The sequence below is a fragment of the Argiope bruennichi genome, chromosome 8 (assembly GCF_947563725.1).
Source record: "Argiope bruennichi chromosome 8, qqArgBrue1.1, whole genome shotgun sequence".
Classification (NCBI taxonomy): Eukaryota; Metazoa; Arthropoda; class Arachnida; order Araneae; family Araneidae; genus Argiope; species Argiope bruennichi.
This window is the reverse complement of record NC_079158.1, coordinates 83,160,058-83,184,591: the sequence shown is the minus strand read 5'-3', so window position 1 is coordinate 83,184,591 and position 24,534 is coordinate 83,160,058. Positions and strand designations below refer to the sequence as shown.

At 30.2% G+C, this 24,534-nt stretch overlaps 1 protein-coding gene across 1 annotated transcript; it reads left to right on the top strand.

Moving 5' to 3' along the window:
- The first annotated feature begins 872 nt into the window (after window positions 1-872).
- On the top strand, window positions 873-6,107 carry LOC129980679 (uncharacterized). Its single transcript, XM_056091060.1, has 2 exons — window positions 873-3,711; window positions 3,946-6,107. Exons 1-2 carry the CDS (start codon window positions 873-875, stop codon window positions 6,105-6,107), a joined length of 5,001 nt encoding a protein of 1,666 aa, XP_055947035.1.
- Window positions 6,108-24,534: the final 18,427 nt, after the last annotated feature.

Here is a 24,534-nt window from a genome sequence, read left to right as displayed (position 1 = left end):
CGCCATGGTCACCAAAGGGGACATTCAGTCATAGGAAAAAAATATATAAAAGAAATCATGAAACAGGCTTCAATCGAAAAGTTTAATAAATCTGAAATATAGACTTAACCATTTCCAGATAAGTAATAGTGGTAAGACTTAAGATTAATGTACAGTTTTCTCACCAAGCACGTCAAAATTATGCCAATCGTACAAAAACTCTAAAAGTCTGAAGTTCTGGGTGTAAACCAGAAATGTTAACAAACGGGTTTTAAAGTTAAAGTTGGAATACAGATTCTCACGCTTATATTCGGTTGGAAATCGCTCCAGAATTTTTTTCAAGATGCAAAAAGAAGCCTTTTTAATGATATAAATTTCATTTTCGTACAAATTTTCATTTAACTTCAATATTATTTGTTATTCAATTTGATACATTATCTGAAAAATGTTTATAAATGCTATGATGGAATTCAAATTCTGCATCAAAATATTTAAGAAAGTGTTTTTGCCAATTATTGAATCCATAGTAGGATTTTTATTTCCTCATTTATTTCATAATGTTGCAACTCCATTTATTTATACTTGAACTTTCCCTGATCACGAACGTGGCTTCAAACTATGACGCAAGGATTAAAGCGATGTCATGTGCGCCGGTCGCGGATTGGTTCTTAATTACATCACAAAATGATGTCATATGTAGAATTATAGTATAAATGCACCTCTCTCTGTAAAACTGTACGTCTTTTTGTGTATGTCTCTGTGCTGTGCTGTTAATAAAGATGTTTATTCCAATAACCGTCGTAAAGATTTCTTTGCAGAACCTGAGTTTGTAAAATCTGGCGTCCGCGACAGGACGTGTTATTGGAAATAGAATTTGATAAATAGAATTAGATATGGATCTTAAAGCACAAAAGGCGCAGAGACGAGTACTAAGGACTGCATTTACCTTAGTCGCAAATAAGATAGAAAATGAGCTTAAGAATGATGTAGTAGATTTAGGAAAGATTTCGTTGCTACAAGTGCAATTGAAAGATAAATATTTAAGATTAGAAGCTGTGCAAGAAGCAGTGTCTGGAGCTTTGCTACAGTTAGAAGATGATGGAAGAGAGTTCGAGGCTGATTTCACTGAGGCAGAAGGCTACCGTGAAAGGTATTTAGAATACTACTCTCTCATCGATAAGAAGTTGAAAGAGACTGTTATTTCTGAAGTACCAGACACACCAAGAAAGTTCAAGTTACCCAAGCTCGAACTGAGGAAATTTGATGGAGACCCAAAGGAGTTCCTTTCGTTTTGGAGCCAGTTCCAAAAAATTCACGACGACCAGGACATCCCTGACGAAGACAAGATGCAGTATCTTGTGGCTTCTGTCGAACCCAAGTCAAAGGCGGAGAGACTCATTCTTAGTTTTCCGGCTACTGCAGCGAATTATCCTAAGGCAGTGGCGCAATTGAAAGAGCGGTTTGGAAGAGAAGATCTGCTCGTCCAAATTTATGTTCGGGATCTTCTGACAATGGTTATGAAGAATGCTGTGTCCAGTAGAGCGAAAACAGACCTTTCAAGACTATATGACGAGTTGGAGGGAAAGCTGAGAGCCCTGGAGAGCCTAGGACGAACAAAGGAAAAGTTCGGCGATTTCCTAGCCCCCCTGGTTGAGAGCTGCCTGCCCGAAGAAGTGCTTAAGACGTGGGAACGCAACAGAAATCACCACGAATTATGCGACAACACCGCCGAAAAGAACACTCGCTCCTTAGAGAATCTCATGACTTTTCTCCGTCAAGAGGTGCAGGGTGAAGAGATGGTTGTGTTAGCAAGAACTGGATTTGCAGCGAATCAAATTACCCGTAAAAAAGAATATGTTGCTGCCCCTCTAAACGAGATTAGTGGAGATATGGCTACTACCGCAGCCCTGGTAAGCTTAAAATCCACTGACAATAAAGTTGTCTGTATTTTTTGTGATAAACCCCATCCCAGCCATAAATGTTTTTCAGCAAAGAAAATATCTCTTAATGAAAAGTTAAAAATATTGTCTAAAAAGGGAGCCTGCTATTCATGTTTAACTAAATCAAATCATATCAGTAGGCAGTGTGACTTAAAATCTAAACTGAAGTGTAATTTCTGCTCTTTATCTCATTATGATATTATGTGTAGTAAAAAACCTGATAAATCTCCAAGTGTTAAAAATTCTCCTTCCACTATTACTCTTTCTAATCAATGTAGCAGAAATCGAACAGTTTATTTGCAGACTCTCTGCGTAATTGCGCGAGGTCAAGGTCGAGAAAAACGCGTAAGAATTCTTTTAGATTCAGCTAGCCAGTATTCTCACGTGAGTGAAAGATTAATTGCGCACTTGGGATTAATACCACATAGATATGAAAACGTAATTCACTCCCTGTTTGGAGGAACGCAAACGAAGCCTAAGCAACATGGAGTTTATTCTATCGAGCTGTCAGCTTTGAATAGAGATTACTCTTGTTGTTTAGAAGTTCTTTCGGAGGAAAAGATGTGCAACAGTGTCCCGAAAATAACAGATCAGCGAATTCTTAACAATTTAAGAGAACTGAACATAGAGTTTTCAGATCCATTCAGCGAAGATTTAGAGATCGATGTGTTAGTGGGTTCGAATGTGTTAGGTCGCATTTTACTGAAGAAATGTTGTGAATTAGATTCCGGTTTATCTGTGGTTGAGACTAAACTGGGAAATACAATTATAGGAATGCAGAATGAAGTGTGTCATATTGATAGAAATGTTATGACAACACTTGCAATGTATGTAAGAAGTATTAAATTAACTGATCTCTGGGATCTCGAAAATTTAGGCATCTCAAATCCAACACTAGGGGAAAGCAAACACAATTCTTATGAAGAAGCTTTAAATGATTTTCAGCAGAAGTTAACTATTCTTCCTAACGGAAGGTACGAGTTACAGCTTCCGTGGAAATATGATCCAGCTAATTTACCTGATAATAAAGGTTTAACTTGGGTTAGACATGAGAAAGTGATCAAACGGGCTGCAAGTAATGGCTTTCTCAGAGAGTATCAAAAGGTTTTCGAGGATTGGGAAAATTTGGGGATTATTGAAAGTGTACCAGAAAAGGAAGTAAAAGCAATTAAATGTCATTATTTGGCGCATAGGCCCGTAATAAAACTGCAAAGTGAAACCACAAAGTATCGTCCCTGTTTTGACGGGTCGGCTTGTGAAAGGGGTAAACCATCATTAAACCAATGTTTATATAAAGGTATAAATCTTTTAGAAGTAATACCCGATATTTTAGATAGGTTTAGACTCTATCCTATAGGATTAAGTGCAGATATAGAGAAAGCTTTTTTAATGTTATCAGTACATCCAAAAGATAGAGATTATCTTAGATTTTTTTACCCTAGTAAAGAGGGAGAATTGGTGTATAGACATTGTCGAATTGTTTTTGGTTTAAATTCTTCTCCTTTCCTATTAAACGCATCCATAAAGCATCTATTAGATAACGCCCCACTTGAATACTATGATGTTGTAGAGAAATTAAAATGTTCATTTTATGTTGACAATTGTTTATCTGGTGTACATAATGTAAAGGAGGAAGAAAATTTCATTGATACTGCTAAAAAGGTATTGTCAAAAGGTTGTTTTAACTTACGAGGTTGGCAAAGCAATGTAGCTTGTAAATATGTTTCTCAACATACAGGAGATGCGTCAGTTTTAGGCATGTTATGGAATTTAGACGAAGATACCTTGAGATGTAACATAAATTTTGAAATCTTAACGTGTGAAACAAAAATTACTAAAAGGTTCATTTTATCATCGGTGCAAAAAGTTTTTGACGCAAACGGGTTGTTATCTCCAGCTACATTGCCTCCCAAATTATTATTGCAAGAAACTTGGAGGTTAAAACTGCCTTGGGATTCAGAATTGCCTAAAAATATTGTAAATAAATTTGTGAAATGGATAAATGAAATGTATTTGTTAAAAGAAGTTACTGTGCCTCGATATATTGCCATAAATGGAACTTCTGAAATCCATGTTTTTGTTGATGCATCTAAAAGCTCATATGGTGCATGTGTATTTGTTCGAACTGTTGTAGAAAATGATGTAAAAGTTTCACTTTTACGTTCTAAGACTAGAGTAGCCCCCTTGAAATCTCTTACCATTCCTAGATTAGAATTAATGGCCTGTTGCATTGGAGCTAGACTTGCAAATTCAATTGTCCGTGCTTTACATCTACCAGAAATAAAAGTAACTTACTGGACCGATTCAGAAGTGGCTCTTTGGTGGATAAGAGAGCAAGGAAATTGGTCTGTGTTTGTGGCCAATCGGGTAAAAGAAATAAGGGAACTTACCAAATTTCAGTCATGGAGGCATGTTCCAGGTAATATGAATATAGCAGATTTGTTATCACGAGGTTGTACCCCCAAACAGATGTTAGATTCTAAATGGTGGGAGGGACCTCAATGGTTAAAAAAAAGTAGAGAACAGTGGCCTGCCAGTGAAATTAATTGTGAACCTAAGGATGTTATTTTGGAAAAAAGGAAGTCTGAATTAGTTAATGTAAATATTTCTGAGGAAGTGGTCCCGTGGTATGCTGTACGATTTTCCAAATACAATTCAATAGTTCGTTTAATGGGTTGGATTTTAAGATTCATCAATAATTCTAGGGTTCCTGTTGAGGAAAGAAAACTTTCCAAACTATCGTCGGACGATATAGAAAAGGCTGAAAAGGTGTTAATTCGGTTAGTGCAAGGTAAAATGTTTCCTAATTTGAAGTCGATACCCATTGTAAATGTCTTTAAAGACAATGAGGGAATCCTTAGAGTTAAAACTAAAATAACCGAGAGAAAAGATGATCCAAATTTTATTGCTCCTATTTTGATGCCTAGTAAATGCCTTTTAACCACAAGATTAATTGAATATTATCATTTAAAAAACTGTCACGCTGGGGTTCAAATTCTTACGTCTATACTGCGTGAAAAATTCTGGATAATGAAAACGCGAAAAACGGTTAGGGAAGTAGTTATGAAGTGTGTGCCTTGTAGTCGATATAGCTCAAACTCTCCTATGAGTGATCCGGTGAGTCTGCCTGCAGATCGTGTTAAAGATGCTAACGCGTTCGACATCACAGGTATTGATTTGGCAGGACCTCTTTTTACTAGAGATGGAGGTAAGGTGTGGATAGTACTTTATACCTGTGCCATTTATCGGGCGATACATCTAGAGCTAGTAAGTTCATTGTCCACTGAGTGTTTCATGCTTTCTTTAAGACGGTTTATAGCACGTCGTACTAGACCAGAAACTATATATACAGATAACGGAACTAATTTTGTTGGCACCAATAGTGAATTGAAAAATCTAGATTGGGATGGGATAATGCGAGAGACCGACATTAAACCTATTAAATGGAAGTTCAATCCTCCAACTGCCGCTTGGTGGGGAGGATGGTGGGAGAGATTAGTACGAGTAATTAAAGAATTATTGAAGCGTACTTTAGGTAAGGCAATTTTAAAATATGAAGAACTTTTAACTGTTCTGTGTGATTGTGAAGCGGTGGTGAATTCTCGTCCATTAACCTATATTTCGGAAGATCCGAATGATTTAATACCATTAACGCCAAGTTTGTTTTTAAACGGGAAATCTTCATATGATACCATAGATTTAGATTTAAGTGAATTCTCTAAGTTTCAGAAAAGAATAAGGTATCGTAGAAAACTGATCCATGATTTTAGATCACGTTTCAGGAAAGAATATCTTGGTCAACTACGTCAAAAACGCCCAGGAAAGTCTGGTCATGATTTCAAAGTTGGTGAAGTCGTGATGATTGAAGAACCATCCAAAAAGCGCGTGTATTGGCCTTTAGGAAAAGTAATAAGTCTGCTTCCAGGTAGGGATGGTAAAGGCCGTACCTTGAAATTAAAACTTAAGAACTCTGAACTGATTCGTCCAATTCAAAGAGTTTATCCACTCGAAGTACCGTTTATAAATAATGAAATTGTAAAAATTGATGGCGTTCCGACATCTAGTGTTAAAGAAAATGAATTAACCAGTAATGCAGTCATAAGAAATAGAATCACTAAATCAGGTAGATTAGTTAAAATACCTGAAAGACTTGGATTATTTAATGAGGTTTTACATGCTTTTGAGTGATAGCAATACACTCAAAAGGGTGGGAGAATGTTGCAACTCCATTTATTTATACTTGAACTTTCCCTGATCACGAACGTGGCTTCAAACTATGACGCAAGGATTAAAGCGATGTCATGTGCGCCGGTCGCGGATTGGTTCTTAATTACATCACAAAATGATGTCATATGTAGAATTATAGTATAAATGCACCTCTCTCTGTAAAACTGTACGTCTTTTTGTGTATGTCTCTGTGCTGTGCTGTTAATAAAGATGTTTATTCCAATAACCGTCGTAAAGATTTCTTTGCAGAACCTGAGTTTGTAAAACATAATATATACACTTTGTAAAGTGCAGTAAATGGTTTTAATTGAATTCATGTGTTTTAGACGTATCAAATTCCAATGCGAATTTTTTTTTTAAAGAAATGTATTCTGTATTAATAATTTAACTGTCTAAAAAGTCATTATTATAGGCGAACAAACTAGTCGCCAAAGGCGGCTGGTTTATTAATAATTATTTTTTTGAAAAAAAGAATCCATAATTTTGGTTGACGTTAACAAGAGTTATTTGATTTTATTTTTCAGAAAGAAATAATACCTTGATAATTCGCTGTTTAACATCCGTACGATATCAATTCTTTAATTTCTTTTGCAAAAAATATGTTCATTAAGAACTCAAGAAGTATTGAGAATTCATTAAGAAATTCCCGCTAAACATTACAAAAATTGAGCCGAAACTATAACACGCATTAGAATGCTTATATTAGCAAATTAAAAATAACATTATGAAATATAAAATACTTTAAAACATTAAAGTAAATTTCAGTTTGTAGCCGGCGTCTCGGCATAGGGATAGCGCGTTTTCCTCGGGATCTCGGCGTCCCGGTTCGGGCATGTTTGTTCTTCTTCTATGTTCTATGTGTGAGGTGTGTGGATGTGCCACCCTTTAAACAGGGGTTGTGCAAGCAAATAGGACGCATGAAGTAGCGAAGTTGGACTCTTGACCCTAATTGGCGCTACTGAAAAAACAAGAGACCCTCACTCGGCTTAAATCGTTAACAGATCGTTAGCACGCTTGCAAAATGCCACACACAAAATTTCAGCTTGTGAATTATTTTCATGTGTCACGAATTAAATAAATTCATGACAGAAATGCATACATTGAACTAGAGGACAAGGGCAAATATGTTCCTTCTTTCTCTTCTACAAATGACGGAAAATGAAACCTTAAGAGTCAGCAATGACTTTCATCTTCACAAACACTTTTGGGATGCCGATGTCATTCGCAATGCATTCATGCAACATTAATGCAAGAAATGAAAAGATGGTGAAAGTAGTACCTTTGTTTGATGATTTTGATTAGTGTTAAATGACTCTTATAAAGTCAACGTGAGGATTCTTAATACAGAAAAATATAAAATATTCTGAATGCTGCATTTTATATCTGTTCAAAATAAATTAATTATTGGCAAGAGCTATTCAAAATATTTCGAGGCAGGTTTCAAACAATTGTATTAAAATGGCACATTAAAGCATTTTAATGTTGCTAAAAACCAGAAATTCCTTCAGACTATACTATAATTAAGACTCGGATACAATTTTATGTGAAAGGAAATTAAACTCAATTATTTTGCAGTTAGGTGGTATGTAGTTTGCGCTTTATATCTTGACAAAATTTGTTGCATCTAGTAAAGCCGACCAAAGCTTGGAAGTTACAATTTAATTCGAATAAATTTTACAAAAATTAGAATTGTTGAAATAAACTCACTTTTCATTATTTCGGATATAATTATTGCAGGATTCGATTATAATTATTATATAACTAAAATTGCGTTATTTTAATTTGATAATGTATGATTTGTATCTTTTGAATAAATGCATAATTATTGGATTTGTATGATGACCCTGACGTAATTAATAAAATCCTGGATATTGATGTGTTACCATTATTGCTTTAATCATTTTCCAATTTTTCCACAAATTAATAATTGTTGTATCTTATTTAATAAAGTACAATTTATACTTATAAATTTTTTCTACCGTCCAATAATGATTATATATTGGTTTAGAATTATGAAGGTTTCAGCATAAAAGTAGAAGGGAACAATTAATATTTTAATAAATTTATTTTTTAAAAAGACTTTCAGACAAAATAATTCATAATTGTATTTCGTTTTTGAATTGCAATAACTTTTTAAAGACTTGCATGGATCAAGGAAAACAATTTTGAGAAAAATATATCTTTTGGATTCCTTTTTTTACTTTTAGTTTTGCATAAAGTAATTCAAACTTTCGATAAAACTGTTATACAAAATAAATCGATGAAATCGATCGTGTTTGCAGTTTCAAAATAATGTACCTCTTTGTGATGCAAAAATTGAAAAGTGTAGAATTCTTTAGTCATATCATTTGAGAAAGTTCTATGTTAAAAGAAAGAAATTTACCATTTTTTTTCTTTTATAAATTTAAAAATCTATCACTCTAAGGCTCAAACTATTTTTGGAAACTTACATATCGATCTGAAAATTTTAGAATTTGTATTTCCAGCTTTCTTAAGCATGGAGAAGAATATTTTGGAATTTTCTTATCCTTGAGATTTAAAGTCGATCCTTTTTTTTTCGTCAATATTTTTTTTGAATCAAAATCTAGTGCTGATAGGAACATTTAGTTTTCGTCATATTTTGTATATGGACTCTACAGCCTGTCCCAAAAAAAAGGAAATTAGACATATTAGAATTTACTTTTGTTATAGTGAATGTGTCTAATTTTAATTGTAATTGGTACTTTTCTGTTAGCCAAGCGCAAATATCTCCAAGTGTGAACCAAACGCGAATTTGGAGGAATTCTACATTATTTGGCGAATTTTCGTTGCTCCCGGATAACGGAAAAGTACCTTATAATTAAATAACTATTACAATTAGACGCATTCTTCTATTTGTAAAGTATCAAATATGGTACTCAAATGCCTGGAATTAATTTGGCTTCTGTAGAGAGCAGAAATAAAAAGATATATGGATTCAGTAGAGGGTATAAAATAAAACATTGCAGACATTATTTTATACACATTTCAGCAAAGCAAAAAAAAAAAAAATGTATAAGTGAAAGAAAAATTTTCTTTCACTTACCTACACAGGGTTATAAAAATAATGAGCACACCTATTTATACATGGCATTGAGTGACATATGAGGTAGCTGAGGTAATATGAGGCATTGAGGTAATATGAGGTAGCTTTAGTGAAATTGTATAAGCTTATGATTTTTATTAATAACGTAAAATTGTCAGACATCACAGACCTTCAAGAAAGCAAAGTGTAGGAGCCCTACCTGCTAGGTCAACTGTGACCGAAACATTTGAGCATTTAGAGGATTCTAAAGGTACGATGTCTAAAGTCATGACAGCGTATACAAGGCAAGACAAGTTCGGCAAACCAAAACAGTTGACGGAAGTAGAGCCTGAGTAAAAGTGATCGACAGTTATAAAAGCAGATTGTATCTAACAAATATCTTAAATGAAAACAATGACAGCCAGATTGACCGCAGAACTCAAATAGCAAGTGGATTCGCAAGTATCTTTAATTACAAATAGGAAGCATCTTCTTGAAGAGAACAATTATACCCGCAAGCGCAATTATACCCAAACCACTTGCCAAAGATGATAATACCAAATTTCGTCTACAGTGGTACCATTACCACAAAACCTAGTTGATTGATAAAGGGAAAGCAGTTATATGTTCGGAAGAAATATCTTTCAAACTTCCTCCCAAATCAAGATGAATACACGTTTGGAGAATATCTGCACAAGCTTAAAATAATTGTAATTGTCTCTCTGCATCTATAATGAATGAAAATGGATCTGTCATGATAAGGGTAGAAATTTCATCGTTTTTTGCTGTACCAATCGAAAATTTTAGTACACAGATCTTTTAGTTGACCAAGTCCATCCTATGATGCGAATTTTATTTCCTACAGGAGATGGAATTTTCCTGGATGATAATGGTCATGCAGTGGGAATTGTCCAGTCATGATTTGAATATAATGTGAATTGAAACATCTTCTTTCGTCCGGACAGTATTCCCTGATCTCGTTATAACCTAAATATTATGGTCTATTTTAAAATGTTCAATTCGAAATCGATTTCCTCCATTAGCATCTCTTCCGGAACTTCCACAGAATTCTCCATGAAGAATGATACAAAATTCCTCTAAACACTATTTAGTACTTTTATGCTTCGATTCCATTGCGAATTCAACCGGCATTGCATACTAAAGGCGGTCCTACGCTTTATTAAGAAAGGTGCGTATAACGTTTCTGGTGTTTCCTTTATTTTGATAATCAACTATGTATAGGAACATAAAATTTCTCTTTTCTACCGGTAATTTTTTCTGAGAAATTAAAAGGCAAGCTAATTGAATCATATTTCACATTTCTGATCAGTGTTTGAACAAGTCTTTCTTTTAAATTTTTAGGCATGGTATACATATCAGAAAAGATTATCAAAAGAGCATTGTTCAAAAATAATAATGCATTCTCCGCTATCTATATAAAGTAGCATTGTTTAAAAAATACTTTCATATATGCGATCTGTTCATCGCTTATGAAATAAAGACGTGATTTTAAATTATTAGGCACGTATTTACAGAGCGTGTATAGCCAAAAGCAATTCATTCCTTACTTCATACATAATGCTTATCGAAACTAACTGGATAAGACATTTCTATCGCGATTACTATTCAAAATACTAGTGTACAAAATTGAGATCAATCAAATAGATTCTAAAAGTACCACACCAATTATTTAAAGAAAATTGTGAATAATGATGAACTTCTTTTCAAAAGTGATTTCCTTTTCAAAAATAATTGTTTTTCAAGATTAATGTATTTTTTTTCTTCTTTTTTTAACGATATTCTGCTGCCCAAATTGCAGACAAGAAAAGATGTAAGAAAAGACAAGACAAGAAAAGTAATTTTAACTGAAGTAGGGCCTAACTGAAAACACATACTTTCAGAGAAATGTCATATAAATTAATATTTCCTCAAAGAAAAATATATTTCTTTTGAAATAATTCTTAGTAACTTTGTATCTAAATTGTATCTTATTTGTATTTAAATTTGTATATTAAGAAAAAAGTGAACAATATTGAAAAGAAAATTATTCAAAATATCTTTCATTCATTGTTCTTTATAATCAGAATCGTTCTGTATAATTATATAAAAAAATTTAAGAATAAATAATTTACATCTGTTCATCCTTTGCTGTTTATAAAACTTACACAATCAAAATCTTATTTTTTCCCCCTTTCCGATAATTGCTTTAAATTAAATTTAAGAGAAAAAAAAACGAATAAAAATAAAGATAATTCAATTTGTCTGAAAAGTTTGCTAAAATATTTATTTAATTTGTCATGCATAGAAATTAAATTTGTTTTGTGACTGAAAATACATTACAGAAATTTTGCAATAAAAATGCCGGACAAATTTTATTTCATCCTAAAGAGTAAATTGAAATATCAACATGCAAGAGCAAATTTAAACTATGAAACTGTATTGACATGATGATTAAAACTATACTTGAATCTCTTTATGATTAAATTTATTCCTTTTTAAGTTTTGAAACATATTTTAAAGGAAATAAAATAAAATTTTGAAACTAAAAAGGAAATTTAAAAATATTGTGCACACACATATACATACACAAATGAGTTAAGGAACATATTAAGATGAACATTTCATATGTTTTAGAAAATTATGTATTGAGATGATATGATACGAGATACGATGAGATGATAGGATGAGATGATCCCGGTTTTTCCAATTCAGTCAATCAATCATTCCAAACGATAGTGAAAATACCCATTACGCCGTTTTTTGACGAAACCCATTTTTTATTTATTTACAAATTGCTGTTATTTTATTTTTAACTAGCCGCCTTTGGCGACCAGCCGGTTCGCCAATCTTAAGGCTTGTTAAAATTTTAATAATTAACTATTTTATGTAATTCCTACTTTAATAGCTTCTTCATTAAAATATTTTAAAACTTCCAATTTCAATTCACTCAGAATATTATAAAGGCCTTCAGTCATAACGTAATCTGTATCTCTCCACTTTTCTGTTAGCTCCCGTAGAATTTAAGCTTTAAATTAAAGTGGAAATGATTAATGTGCAATTAATATAATAATATTTTTTACTGAAACAAAGTTTTTTTTTTTTTTTTTTTTTTTTTGTAATATGATTACTGAAAACAGTCACTGAGCATTTAAACCTTATGGACACTAAATAATATCTTTCTTAATTTATGTAATATCTCAAGAATTTGTCAGCAAACTTTTTTCAGATTCATTTTGAGCAGGTATATTAATTAACAATGTTTAATTTTAAATGCATCAAACACTAAGAAAATAAACAGAATAGTTTAAAATATTCGGTCGAAAACAGGTTAAAAAAATTACTTAAAAAACGATGAGCTTAAACTAACATCAATACAATTTAATTACAAAAGCATACAACTAATCGAAAATAATTGAAATCGAGTCCGCTTCCGTTGAAATGTAAACAATCAGAATACAATGCGCATGCGTGAATTTTCAACGCAAGTTACGTAACGCAAATGCGTGAATTTTTCTACACCAGTTGGGGTAACGCTATGCAGATTAGAAATTTTCAATTTACTTTATTCTGTTTTATTTTAATTCAAAAGTACTTCAGAAAGAATCTGAAAGATCGATTAATTAACAATGTTTAATTTTAAATGCATAAAACATTAAGAAAATAAACAGAATCCTTTGAAATAATCGGCCGAAAAATGTTAGTCCTAGCCTCATTGCTGTTAAAAAAAAATGAAGCCTTACTCATTTGGCGGTGGAGAAAATGAAATGATTTTTTTGGCGGGAAAGTTAGTTTTTAATTAATAATTAAAATTTCAAATAAAGGGACCCCAGGTGCACATTCCTGACTTCCAAGGTATACACGTACCAAATTTCGTAGCCTGTAGGTACCTGTAGGTCAAAGGGTCTTTTCTGTAGAGCGCCAACACACTCACTCACACATACACACACACATTGAGCTTTTATATAAGTATAGATGACAACATTTCTGTCATAGATTACTTTCTTCCAATGAAGGTTTACAATTGAGAGTTCTAATATATTTATACATATAATAAAGCTCAGAAGAGCTCAATAATTTGTTGACGCTCTACAGGATAGATCATTTGACCTACAGCTGCAAAATTTGGCAAGCGTGCACTTTGAAGGAACGGAATGTGCATTTTGGTGTGATTTTTTTAATGTTTTATCAAAATTTTAATTAATTAAAAATTAAGTCAAATTTTGGCGATTTTCCGTTATAACTTCAGAAAATATTACAGCACAAAATTGATTTTTACGTGATACTGAAGTTCAAAATTATTGAAATTAAAGTTCAAAAAATAATCTTTGTAATGATACTAATGTTTTAAGGGAAAATTAAATTTATATTTTTCATAAATGTTTTTAAAATAATATAATTATATGTCTCAACAATTTATTTTGCAGAAAAAAAATAATAAAATTTACGCTGCGTGTTAACGGGAAAATTTAATTTTTTTTCAATGCATTGTCATCTTATTGACCTAAGCTCAAATTTAAATAATAAGTTAACTATCATTCCGAATTAAATATTTAAAAATGTAATTTTTAAAACGTGACTGTCTAAAATTAAATAAATATGATACGTGATATTTTTTGAAAAGTTAATGCAAGGAAACTTTTTCTATGATCTTTCACAATACCTATATTACTAATTCAATTATACAGTTTTATTTAAGGCAAATATAGTTTATTATATACAAGTTATCTACTTTAATTGGAGTCTTATAGCTAATTTGTATATCTTTAGTAACAGAAATACATTGGTTAACAGATGTTCTAAATGAAATAAATAATTATATTTTATATAATTTGTGTCAATAAATGTTGATGAATTACTAATTTTAAATTTTTAGTATATATCCTATCCCTATGAGTCAATTCGATTATCGATCGTCTCAAAGAAGCGAATCATCTCCCAGAGTTTATCAAGAGTTATTGGCGCAGATTATGAAAATTTTAATTGTTCTAATATTGTAATATTCAAAACTTAATAAATCGGTCAGATTTGAAAACAGAAAATAGAAACGTTTATTTATTTATTTAAAAGTTGGAGAATCTGGAATATTTTGCAGAATATGATTACTTAGGACCAAAGGACTGTTAAAATTTAAACTTAATAATTTTTTGAAATATATTTATAAACAGAAAAAAATAAAATATTATTATTGACGGCGTTTACATCTTTTTAAAAACAAAACTAAAAACTAATTTTTTTTTGATCTGTGAAATTATTGTTGAATTATTCTATTAGATATTATAAACTATGAAAATTATTCATAAGACTTCAATGCCGAAAGAGTCTGCTTTCAATTCTCATATTTTTCTTGTAAAGACATGCTGAAATTCACTAAATTACTTCTTTACATTAATTGTAGTATCATTATTTCCGTTTTAATTTTTAAAAAATATTTCATGGGCATTATAGAAAATTAGACTGAGATGTGTAATACAATTAACAGTACGGCTTAAAGCCGGCATAATACTATAAGTAAATAATATGACTATCGAAATTTGAAGCTGAAAAATATTTTGCTGAAAAATCTCTTAAGGCAACAAGTTACATAAATTATTAATTTATTACATAATTGCTTAGCCATCAAAGGCGGCTAGTTTATAATAATCTGCTACATCATTATTTTTATATAATTATGTAATATTATAAGAATAAAAGTGTTGATAATAATCAGTGACTAAATATGATTGATAAATTTTAAATTATAATAACATTGAACATCTTTGGAAAAATAGAAGCCTTTAAAGTAGCTTTTGAAAATTATGTTGTTTTTCAAAGATTAAAAAAAATTAATAGTTTTCAACCTGATTGCGAAAAATTAGTGCAATTCTTGCATTTGCTTTCATTTTTTAACACATCTCACAATCTTGATTATACTAAAATCATAAAATGTAGCGTTAACTGCGTTACTGAACTGTGCACCACACTGATGAACAGCGTTAAAAATCACCACACATTTTTTTAAATAAAAGTGCAATTATCATACAATATACTAAATTAAAAAAACGTTATTCTATCTATAAAAAATTTGTCTTGAAATATTTTCCATTCTTTTATTATCAAATGACCTGAAACATCACAAGATATAAATTTAAAATTTAAAGATAATATTTTACAAACCCTATTTGAATATGTTTTACTAATATATTTTTTGAACTGAAACATCACAATTACAAACATACAAACAAACATGCGAAACATCACAATTACAAACATTTTACTTCCCCATTTTATCCAAATTTTTATAAGGAATTAAAAGCATAAATCTTTGACTGTTGTTCTATAATAATTGTTTATTCTTTACAGAAAAGAATATATTTTGAAGTTAGTACACGTACTAAATCCAATAAGATATACCAATGCTCATTTTTATTTTTTCCTTATTGCTTATAAACTCTTGATCGTTATTATTTTCCTCTACTAAGAAACAAACTTAGAAAAAAGCAGGTGATTCTCTTCTATTTATTATCGTATAAAAATCGCGTTTCGACTAATCTCGAAACCAAGAAAGAAACGATGAAAAGCCAAGAAAGGAATTGAGAAATTGATGATCTACTCGTACTATAGAAGTCTTCGGAAAATCCAGGTGCATAAATCTTCTTTCTTTTTTATTCTTTTGATTTTATGACTCCAGATAAATTGTTCGTACACTATTCCCTTCAAAAAACTCATCGTGATCCCTTAAGAGTCTCGGATAAATCCCTGTTCGGTAAGAATAACTTTAGCTATAAACGTTGTCCTCGCTTTTTGTCTTCTTTTAAATTTTGTGTTCAATAAATGGTCCAATGGATATTTGCTACTTTTCTTCTCTTGCATCTCTTTGGGTGTAGTAAAACGATCTTTCGAAAGACATAAATTACCTTTCTGGATAAGCTTTTAACGAATGCATTTTTCAACATTTACAAATGGCAAGTACATTATTCCTTTATTTAAAATCATAAAGTGAATGGTAAAAAATAAATACGGTCACATCGCATTTTTTTTTTGTATAGAATTTTGTTGCAAAAATTTTGTTCGTTTGTTTATATCAAATTTGTGGCAAATATTTTGTTGATTTTTGTATAATATTTGTTGCACATATTTTGATGATTTTGTTGTATAAATTTGTTGCAAATATTTTGATTATTTTGTTGCATAAAATGTGTTGTTACAAATATTTTGTTGAATAAAATATGATGCAAATATTTTTTTGAAGTGATTTTGTTTCAATTTATAAATATTTCAAATCAGTAAAATGTTTTAGAAATATTATATAGCATAAACATATAAATACAATTTATTGTAAGTTCTGTTTTCAAGTGCCAGCATCTTCCGCAACTTATTCCAATATTGGGTAAATAGATTGCAGGGGATTTATTTTCATTTATATTTGAATACAATTTATAAAAATTCAATATCCCGAATAGATTTATTATTTAATAGACTTTATATCTTTTAAACGTTCATTCCCATATTTGAATGAATAAAATATAGATTTGCATCAATATATTTGTTATACTTATGTGCTTTTACTTTTGAATATACTTTGGAATTTTATCAAAAAGTACAGGTAATATTAAATCATGAGCTATTGTCAGTGTATCACTTAAATAAGTTTTTTAATTATACAAATTTGTTTTGATCTTATATATTTAATTTTAAAAAATCCGCTTTTAAAATGAATTGACCTCAAATTTTATACTTAATTGAAGATTATAAATTGTTAGAATAATGAATTCAAGGATATTTAAGAAAATACACTGATAAATAAGAAATATTTGCTTTCGAATAAAATATTGAAAATGGAAATGTGGTTTCACCAATTAGAGAGTTATATTCAGTTTATCTGTTAATGATAATATTTCAGTGCCTCTATACTTGATGACTGTATGAGTGCCTGAGTTCTTGATAACTATACGAGTGCCTGAGTTCCTGATGACTATATGAGTGCCTGAGTTCTTGATGACTATATGAGTGCCTGAGTCCTGAATTTAATTTGTTTCACTATCAATCTCAGAATTGTTCATGAATGAATTAATGAATATGAATCCGAATGAATTTATGAATATTTCAAATATCTGATATTTAGATAATGACTATTATAAAAAGAAATGCCCTTATGTCACTGGTGTGCAATATGTACATTAAGCCGTATTCTTAATTCTTTCTTATAAGGTAAAAGTATGTCAAAAATACAAAGTTCCTTTCTACTTCAAATTTGACTATGTTATTATAAAGCACAATTTTTATATTTAAAAGCAACAGCAGGCTTGCTAATAAATATCATGTTAAATATTTGAAAGCATCAATAAACTCACTGAGTGTTTTGCAGTTGATGAATTGATGCGGCTATATTGTCCTCAAAATATGCTATTTTGGCAATTCCGGTATTCTTTTAATTTATGGCTTTTTGTTTGAGTTATAATTATTTATCTTCAAACATCTGTATTTCAAAAGAATTAAAATTTTTTATAATTGTAAATTTGGAGAAAAAATTGGGTGACATTACAAATATATATTTTAAAGTATTCTCATATGTATCGTCAAGGTATATCATATTAAACTTGTATAAATTATCGCACTAGCTTCATTTTAGTTTCGAATTAAAAAGTAATTAATAAAAAAATTAACTAACGCTTTCAAACATAAGTTGTGTAATTTAATATTAACTGAAGTATATCAGTCTTTTCAGATGATAGTGGTTTTTCAAATTCCTCGCAGAAGACTGAATTGTCTTGTCAAACTTCAATATAGTTACATCTTCTTAATCCTCCAAAAAACCTTGAAGTGAGATAAAAATTGTTATAATAAAATTATTTCTTTACTAAAATTTTAAAGTAAAAATATAATTTCGGAAAATAATAAAACAGCAATAAAATCTCAATTTTGTAAATTTTTGAAGATTTTAAAAGGTTTTTATAGACAAATATTATTAAAATTAAAGTAAATTTCAATAAAATTAAATTCAGTTATCAACTTGTTTAAGTGATAATATTACAATTGTAGATTTTTTAATCATATTTTCATTTCTCTAACTCATGCAAATAAGAGAAAATTTGAAACAACATAAAATATTAATTATTAATGCATTAGTGTTTTGAATTGGATTTTAATAAAATGTATATCTGCCATATCACAATCTTAATTAAATTATGTAAATTCATTCACCGATTTTAATTTTAGTTGAAAACCTGAATTTATGGAACAACCTTTTTTTTTGTCATGAAAATTAATTAATTTATACAATCACGGCTGAAAATCTGCGCTACAATCTAAACAAAGACAGCATTATCTCTCTGGTGTAAGAATATTATGTTAATCCAACAAGGAATCTCTGTCAATAACAACTTATTAGTTATGAAATGCTCAAAGGCATTCGATGGATTTATTATTTAAATTAAAATTATTTCCAATACAACTTCATTTTTGTATTAGGATATTTATGTGATGAAATTGCAATTTTTGACTTTCGATTATTTTTGAGACATTTTCTATACTTGTAAAATTTAATCAATTAAAAATTTAAAAAGCAGTAAAATGAAAGATAAAAAATATACACAATGAAACACATATGAAACAAGTAAAAGAGATTTCGATTTTAATTAAAATTTCGAATGAAACATAATGTATTTTTATTAAGTGTTATGTTTCATTGTTGGAGAAAATGTGAATTAATTTGAGACATTTAGATTTACTTATCGATTATAATTTCAATTTCAAACTAGATTTAGAAAATAAATATTTTTTTTTAAAGATAAGTCACAATTTGCATATACAAAAAATAAAGCATAATATAAAAATGTTACAAATTCAGATTTGCGCTTCAACCTAAGCTAGAGAATTATGTATCAATAATAGAAATTGTATCCCCAAATTACTTTATTTCAATTGTTTACCCTTTTGAATGACATATGTTACAATCTCTACATCCTAACCATATATGAAAAAATATTAAATTCGCAAAGGATATATGCCATATATACGTCTTTGGTGCATGTTTAATTTTTGTTTAGACAAAAAATGGCATTGCAACTGCTTAGCATAGAAGCTTGGAGATATGATTCCATCTTGAGCAGATAAAATGTGAATAATCATGATTAGTATTTAAAATATTTTGCATAGCAAAAATAATATCAGTCTACATTACATAACGGTAAATAGGATCTTATGATAGTATTTCTTGAAATAAATGTTACATAGTAAATTGTATGGCTAATATTCAAGTTTATTCTTAAAGAAATAGGCAATACTAATATGGAAAAGAAATTAATAGGCATTAAAATCTTTTTTTCTCTTTCTTAGAAACATTCAGTGAACGTAAATGTTTGCTACAGTTATCTCAATTTTAACAAAAAATATATTAATTATATAAAATCATATCTATGTTATCTATAAGATTAAAATATTAATTCGAATTCATTTATTGTCCTTAAGCAGTGTGTATCAGTTTAGATGTTCACAGGACCTAGTTGAGATTTACTGCCATTTTTTTTTTTGGTCAGAATTATATGATTTAAAAAATTATTTAGATATTGTACTTATCATAAAGATGATATGCTCATGGAAATTTTTTTGCAAATTATGGAACAATCAAGCATGTTTCTTTTTCATATTACACAACTGCCTCGTAAAATAGAGCATATTATATAAGAACTATATATTAAGAAGAAGAAAATAAACCTTTTGTTTCATTTAATTATATATCAAGTAGTTATATGAATTCTCTTATCAGTTAAATAAAATCCTTTTTCTCGAAGTTACAGACGTTTTAAGGCTAATCTTATTATTTGGTTATCGATGTTATTAACCAAGGCATACCTTCTTGTCAGGTGGCTTGCAATGGATTTTATATATATGAATGAATTTTCAATGGTGTCTGAATTAAATTCTCTGATCTCGAAGCGTAGATCTGGCTATAAAGGCCTACCTCTCGAACAGTCCCCCGGGGGGGCACCTCGAAATGAGGATGAGAAGGTTCCGTATGGTGTTTGGCTCTTGCCACCCTGGTAAGTACACGAAAAGGTGGGAGGCTGCCTCCTCAACATCGATAACGGGACGTACTTCCCTTCGAAAGGGTTTACTCTGGCCGGTGATGGCCCTTAGGTTCAACCATAGTTCCTAGCAGTGTTGCCGTAGCAGTGGCCCGGTCATTCAGTTTTATTTTTTTTATCCGTGTCCCTTTGAGGAGGGTCCGAGAGTAAGAGATATGAATACCACTCGAAGAGCCTTTTCTATTGACAACATCTATACTATCTCATTTTATTAATATTTTTGCTATTTATAAATAAAAACATGAGAGCACTCAAACAACCAAAATTTTAAAAAGGTGGGAAAATGGTTCCAAATGTATTGTAATGTATGCTTTGTAAAGGTTTTTCTAATGAAATATATTAAATCAGGCAACTTCCTTTTTCCATAAATTTAAAATTTTGCCTTAGAAAATATTTAAGTATGAAGACAACAGAAAGAAAGATTAATAATATTGTGATTGCGACTGAAAACTTTCTACCCCAGAATTCAAATCTCTCAGATATTAAATATTGTGTTGATCCCCTGCAGAGGTTAAACAAATATCCATGCTTTTTTTACGAAAGTATGCAACCAAATAAATTATTTTATTTCTTTTAGTTAAAGGTTTTATTGTTGTTATGATCGAATTTCGTCTTCACAGAAATTGTTGCCGCACTTTTCTCTTCTAATTAATGCAGGAAAAAAGGAGATAATGCCGGGTGATGTTCACGTAATATACTTAAATTGGATTCAAGGGACATAGTATCACCTACTCTCCGACATGACTGGTAGGCATACGGATAAAAGACTGAAGACCGACGCTACAGCAACACTGGTGGGGAACTGTGGTTGAGTCCTAAGGGCCATCACCGGTCATTGTACAACCCTTCCCAAAGGAAGTATGTCCCGTCATCGACGGGAAACGCTAGACCCCCATTCTTTCATTTACCCTCCAGGGTGGCGAGAGCCAACCAGTATGCCGGAAGCTTCTCATCCTCTTTTCGAGGTGCCCATCATCGGAGGGGGGGGGGCATGGATTCAAGGGACAGGAATACCTTTAAAAATATATCTCATTTAGCTTCAAATGGTATGTTAGTCTAATTAAACAAAATACCATATTATCGATATTTATTTCAATTTGATTAGGTATTTGTCGAATCGTCGTTGAAAATTTGCCAATCCCAAAGAGAAATGCGCCAACTGTTTTTAAATTTCAGACGCTGTAAAAAGAATTTATAAGAAAATAATCTGAAACGGAAACCTGAAAATAACGATGGCAAATAGAAAAATTTCATAAAATAAACATTACCACAAAGATGCTATAAAGAAGAGAAAAAGGACACAATTTTTGTTGGAGAAAAAAAATCCGTACCACAAATGAATCAGAAAAATAACTGAATAAAATGTTAAAATTCCTTAAATTGAAAGAGCAGTGTTATAAAACGTAAGACAAAAAAATAATTCTTAAACGTAAAAAAAAAAAAAAAAAAAAAAAAAAATCTTTAAAACGATTAAAAGACATAGAAAAATCTTATTATATATTACATTTAATAACACGGAAGAAATACAAGTAATATTTAAAAAAAGATCTTAATCAAAATTGCTTTGAAATGGTTGATGTAGTAGCTCTTATTTCTCCTTTGTATATATAGGAATAAATTTTATTTTGCGAATAGGCAAAATATTTTGATAAATATCTAAACACAACGTATTGCAAAAAAAAAAAAAAGTAAAAATAGCATATTTTCTTTTGAATTCATAAATGTTTGCTTTTTATATAATTCAGTAAACATAAAAGATTAAAAAAAATGCGGCACAATCTAAAATGTTTTTCGACAATTTATTAAACTCAATAAATATTTCAATTGAATAAATTATGCTTCTCATTTTTTTTCTTTTTACCTTAGACCTGTATTTTTCTCATGGCAAGACTACTAATCGGAATTACGTAAGAAGTATAATAAAAGTTTATAATAGTAAAATATTTACTTAAGTTAAAATAAAGCTTTAGTATAAATATATTTTTATGCTGAACTTCTGTATCATCCATTAAGGCATGCATATTAATGACAGTTTCTAAGATGCCGCGCATGATATTACTTCTAATATCGCATCTGAATGCTATCAGATGATGCACTAAAGAAACAAAGATAGTGCATATTCACGTGTTTTGAATATGTTATTGCAACTTTTGTACCTTAGAGATATAAAGTTGAATACAAAAGCATCCCAAATGTTGCAAACATTCAACTTCCCAAAGAGTATAAAAGGAAATTCAGGATTGTTTGAAATTATAAGTTGTTCCATTTCTCTTTATACTGAATTTGACTATTTACTTTTACTCAGATTTTTTTTTGGAAAGGCGCGGGGATTGCGTTTTTTTCCCCAAAACCAATTTCAAACATTTTAAAAACTATTCCACGTTTCTTATAATATCTAAATCCTTGGCAGATTATTTAGGTATAGTTAAAAAAATAATCAGATTTGCCACTGGAATAGAAAGATTCAAAAACAAACTCTAATTTTACTTTTTTATCTAGATTATTGAAACCGGGGCATAATTATTTAGATTTAACAAAATATCCAATTACTTATCAGATCACGTTTTCATTCGCTGTAAGTATTGGTGAAGTTTTGCAAGACAGTATATTTCCAAGCAAACAATGTAACTGTATAAAAATTGCTATTTATATTGCTGCCTAAAATATAAATTTGATTTTATATTTTAGGCAGTAATAATGGCACGAATATTTGTTTGCCTCATAATGCCGTAGCTACTTGTTAATGTTACGAATCCAAAATGTTGATTCCCCGTAAGGCTAGTCTCTTAATAACGAAGGCAGTTTTACAGGTAATTCTAACGAATACTGGTTGGAGACCGTGCCAATGATGATCGATCTTGATGATGTTTTTGGTGAATATTGGTTCTAAAATATTCAAGAATTTTGGCTATAATACAATTAGAATTCGAATTCCGAAGTTATTTCTAGAACATTCGGTAGCTTCAGACGGTAGCCATAAAGCCAAGGTACCCAAACAAGGGCAAAGTCCAATGAATTCGACATTTGGAGTAAAGCTGACTGGGGTCCTTTAGGGCAGTTTGCAATATTGAGGCTGTTTACAAACAAATCTTATATCTCTGTGTGTTCTTTTGAACTTTGTGTTATGTTCGCATGTGCTTCGTCATTTACTTGTTATCTGTATATTATTATTGAATATTATTTGCTGAAAGTATATATAAATTAGTTGTCGTACCTGTTGGTCTTTTCAAAGGACATAGTTTTTCCCTTAACAAGAGTATCAGTTTCAAAGATTATAATATAGCAATCTGATTTCAATGAAGAATAGTTTTTTACTTGAATCTGCTATTTAAATGTATCATCTGGATTATTTTACCGAAAAATTCTTGAAAAAAGCTCTTTTTCTTAATAATCCTCAAGATACATCATGTTCTTTTAGCGATCTATTTTGTCTAAATCTTTGTAACAGTTATTTATATGTCTAAACGTTTATTTTTAATGCAAAATATCCAATATACTTTGATTCTACCAGTATTATAATTCAGTTTATTCAGTAGAAGGTTTTCATTTATTTCTAAAATCAAAGAATCAAATTCCAAATTTTAAAGATCGATGACACAACTTAATTATCTTCTTGTTGAATTCACAAATAGCTACTAGTATTAATAATCGCCATTGTTAATGTTACTTTAATAATTTCTGGTGTTTTGGCTTTTTTATTCTAACAACAATCGCTAAAGAATTATGTTGATGAAATTTAAGAATAATAATACTGCCATTGCTAAAATCTATGAAAATAAAGTGAGCTGCTAAGTAAAGAAAGAGAAACCTGTTAATTTTCCCAAAATTGCAACGTGCCAAAAATATACAGGTTACAACTAGAAATCAATCAATAAATGAAAGTTTTGATCATGGTTAAAAAAAACAGCTATATCCTTAGTACTTTATAGTTTTAAGTCTGAAAACTCTTTTCCTATCTATCCTAAGTATTTGATATTAATGTACAACAGTAATTTCTGAGAAAAGAAATGTTCAACCACTAGACTTTTAGATCCATTGATACAATATATCATATTTGATCTTCCATTCTTTAAATCACTTGCTATCCATTATGAGAAGGTATTATCTGATACTGTCATTTCTGTGCATTTAAAGCATCGATTCAGAGAAGTATAATGAAAACTCATTTTAAAAACCAAATATTTATTTTCATTTAGCATACGACCTTTGGAAATATATCAAAGAAAAATTTCTTAAATGCACAGCTTCTCTATTTTAGCTTAAAAAATTTCCTTCACATTCT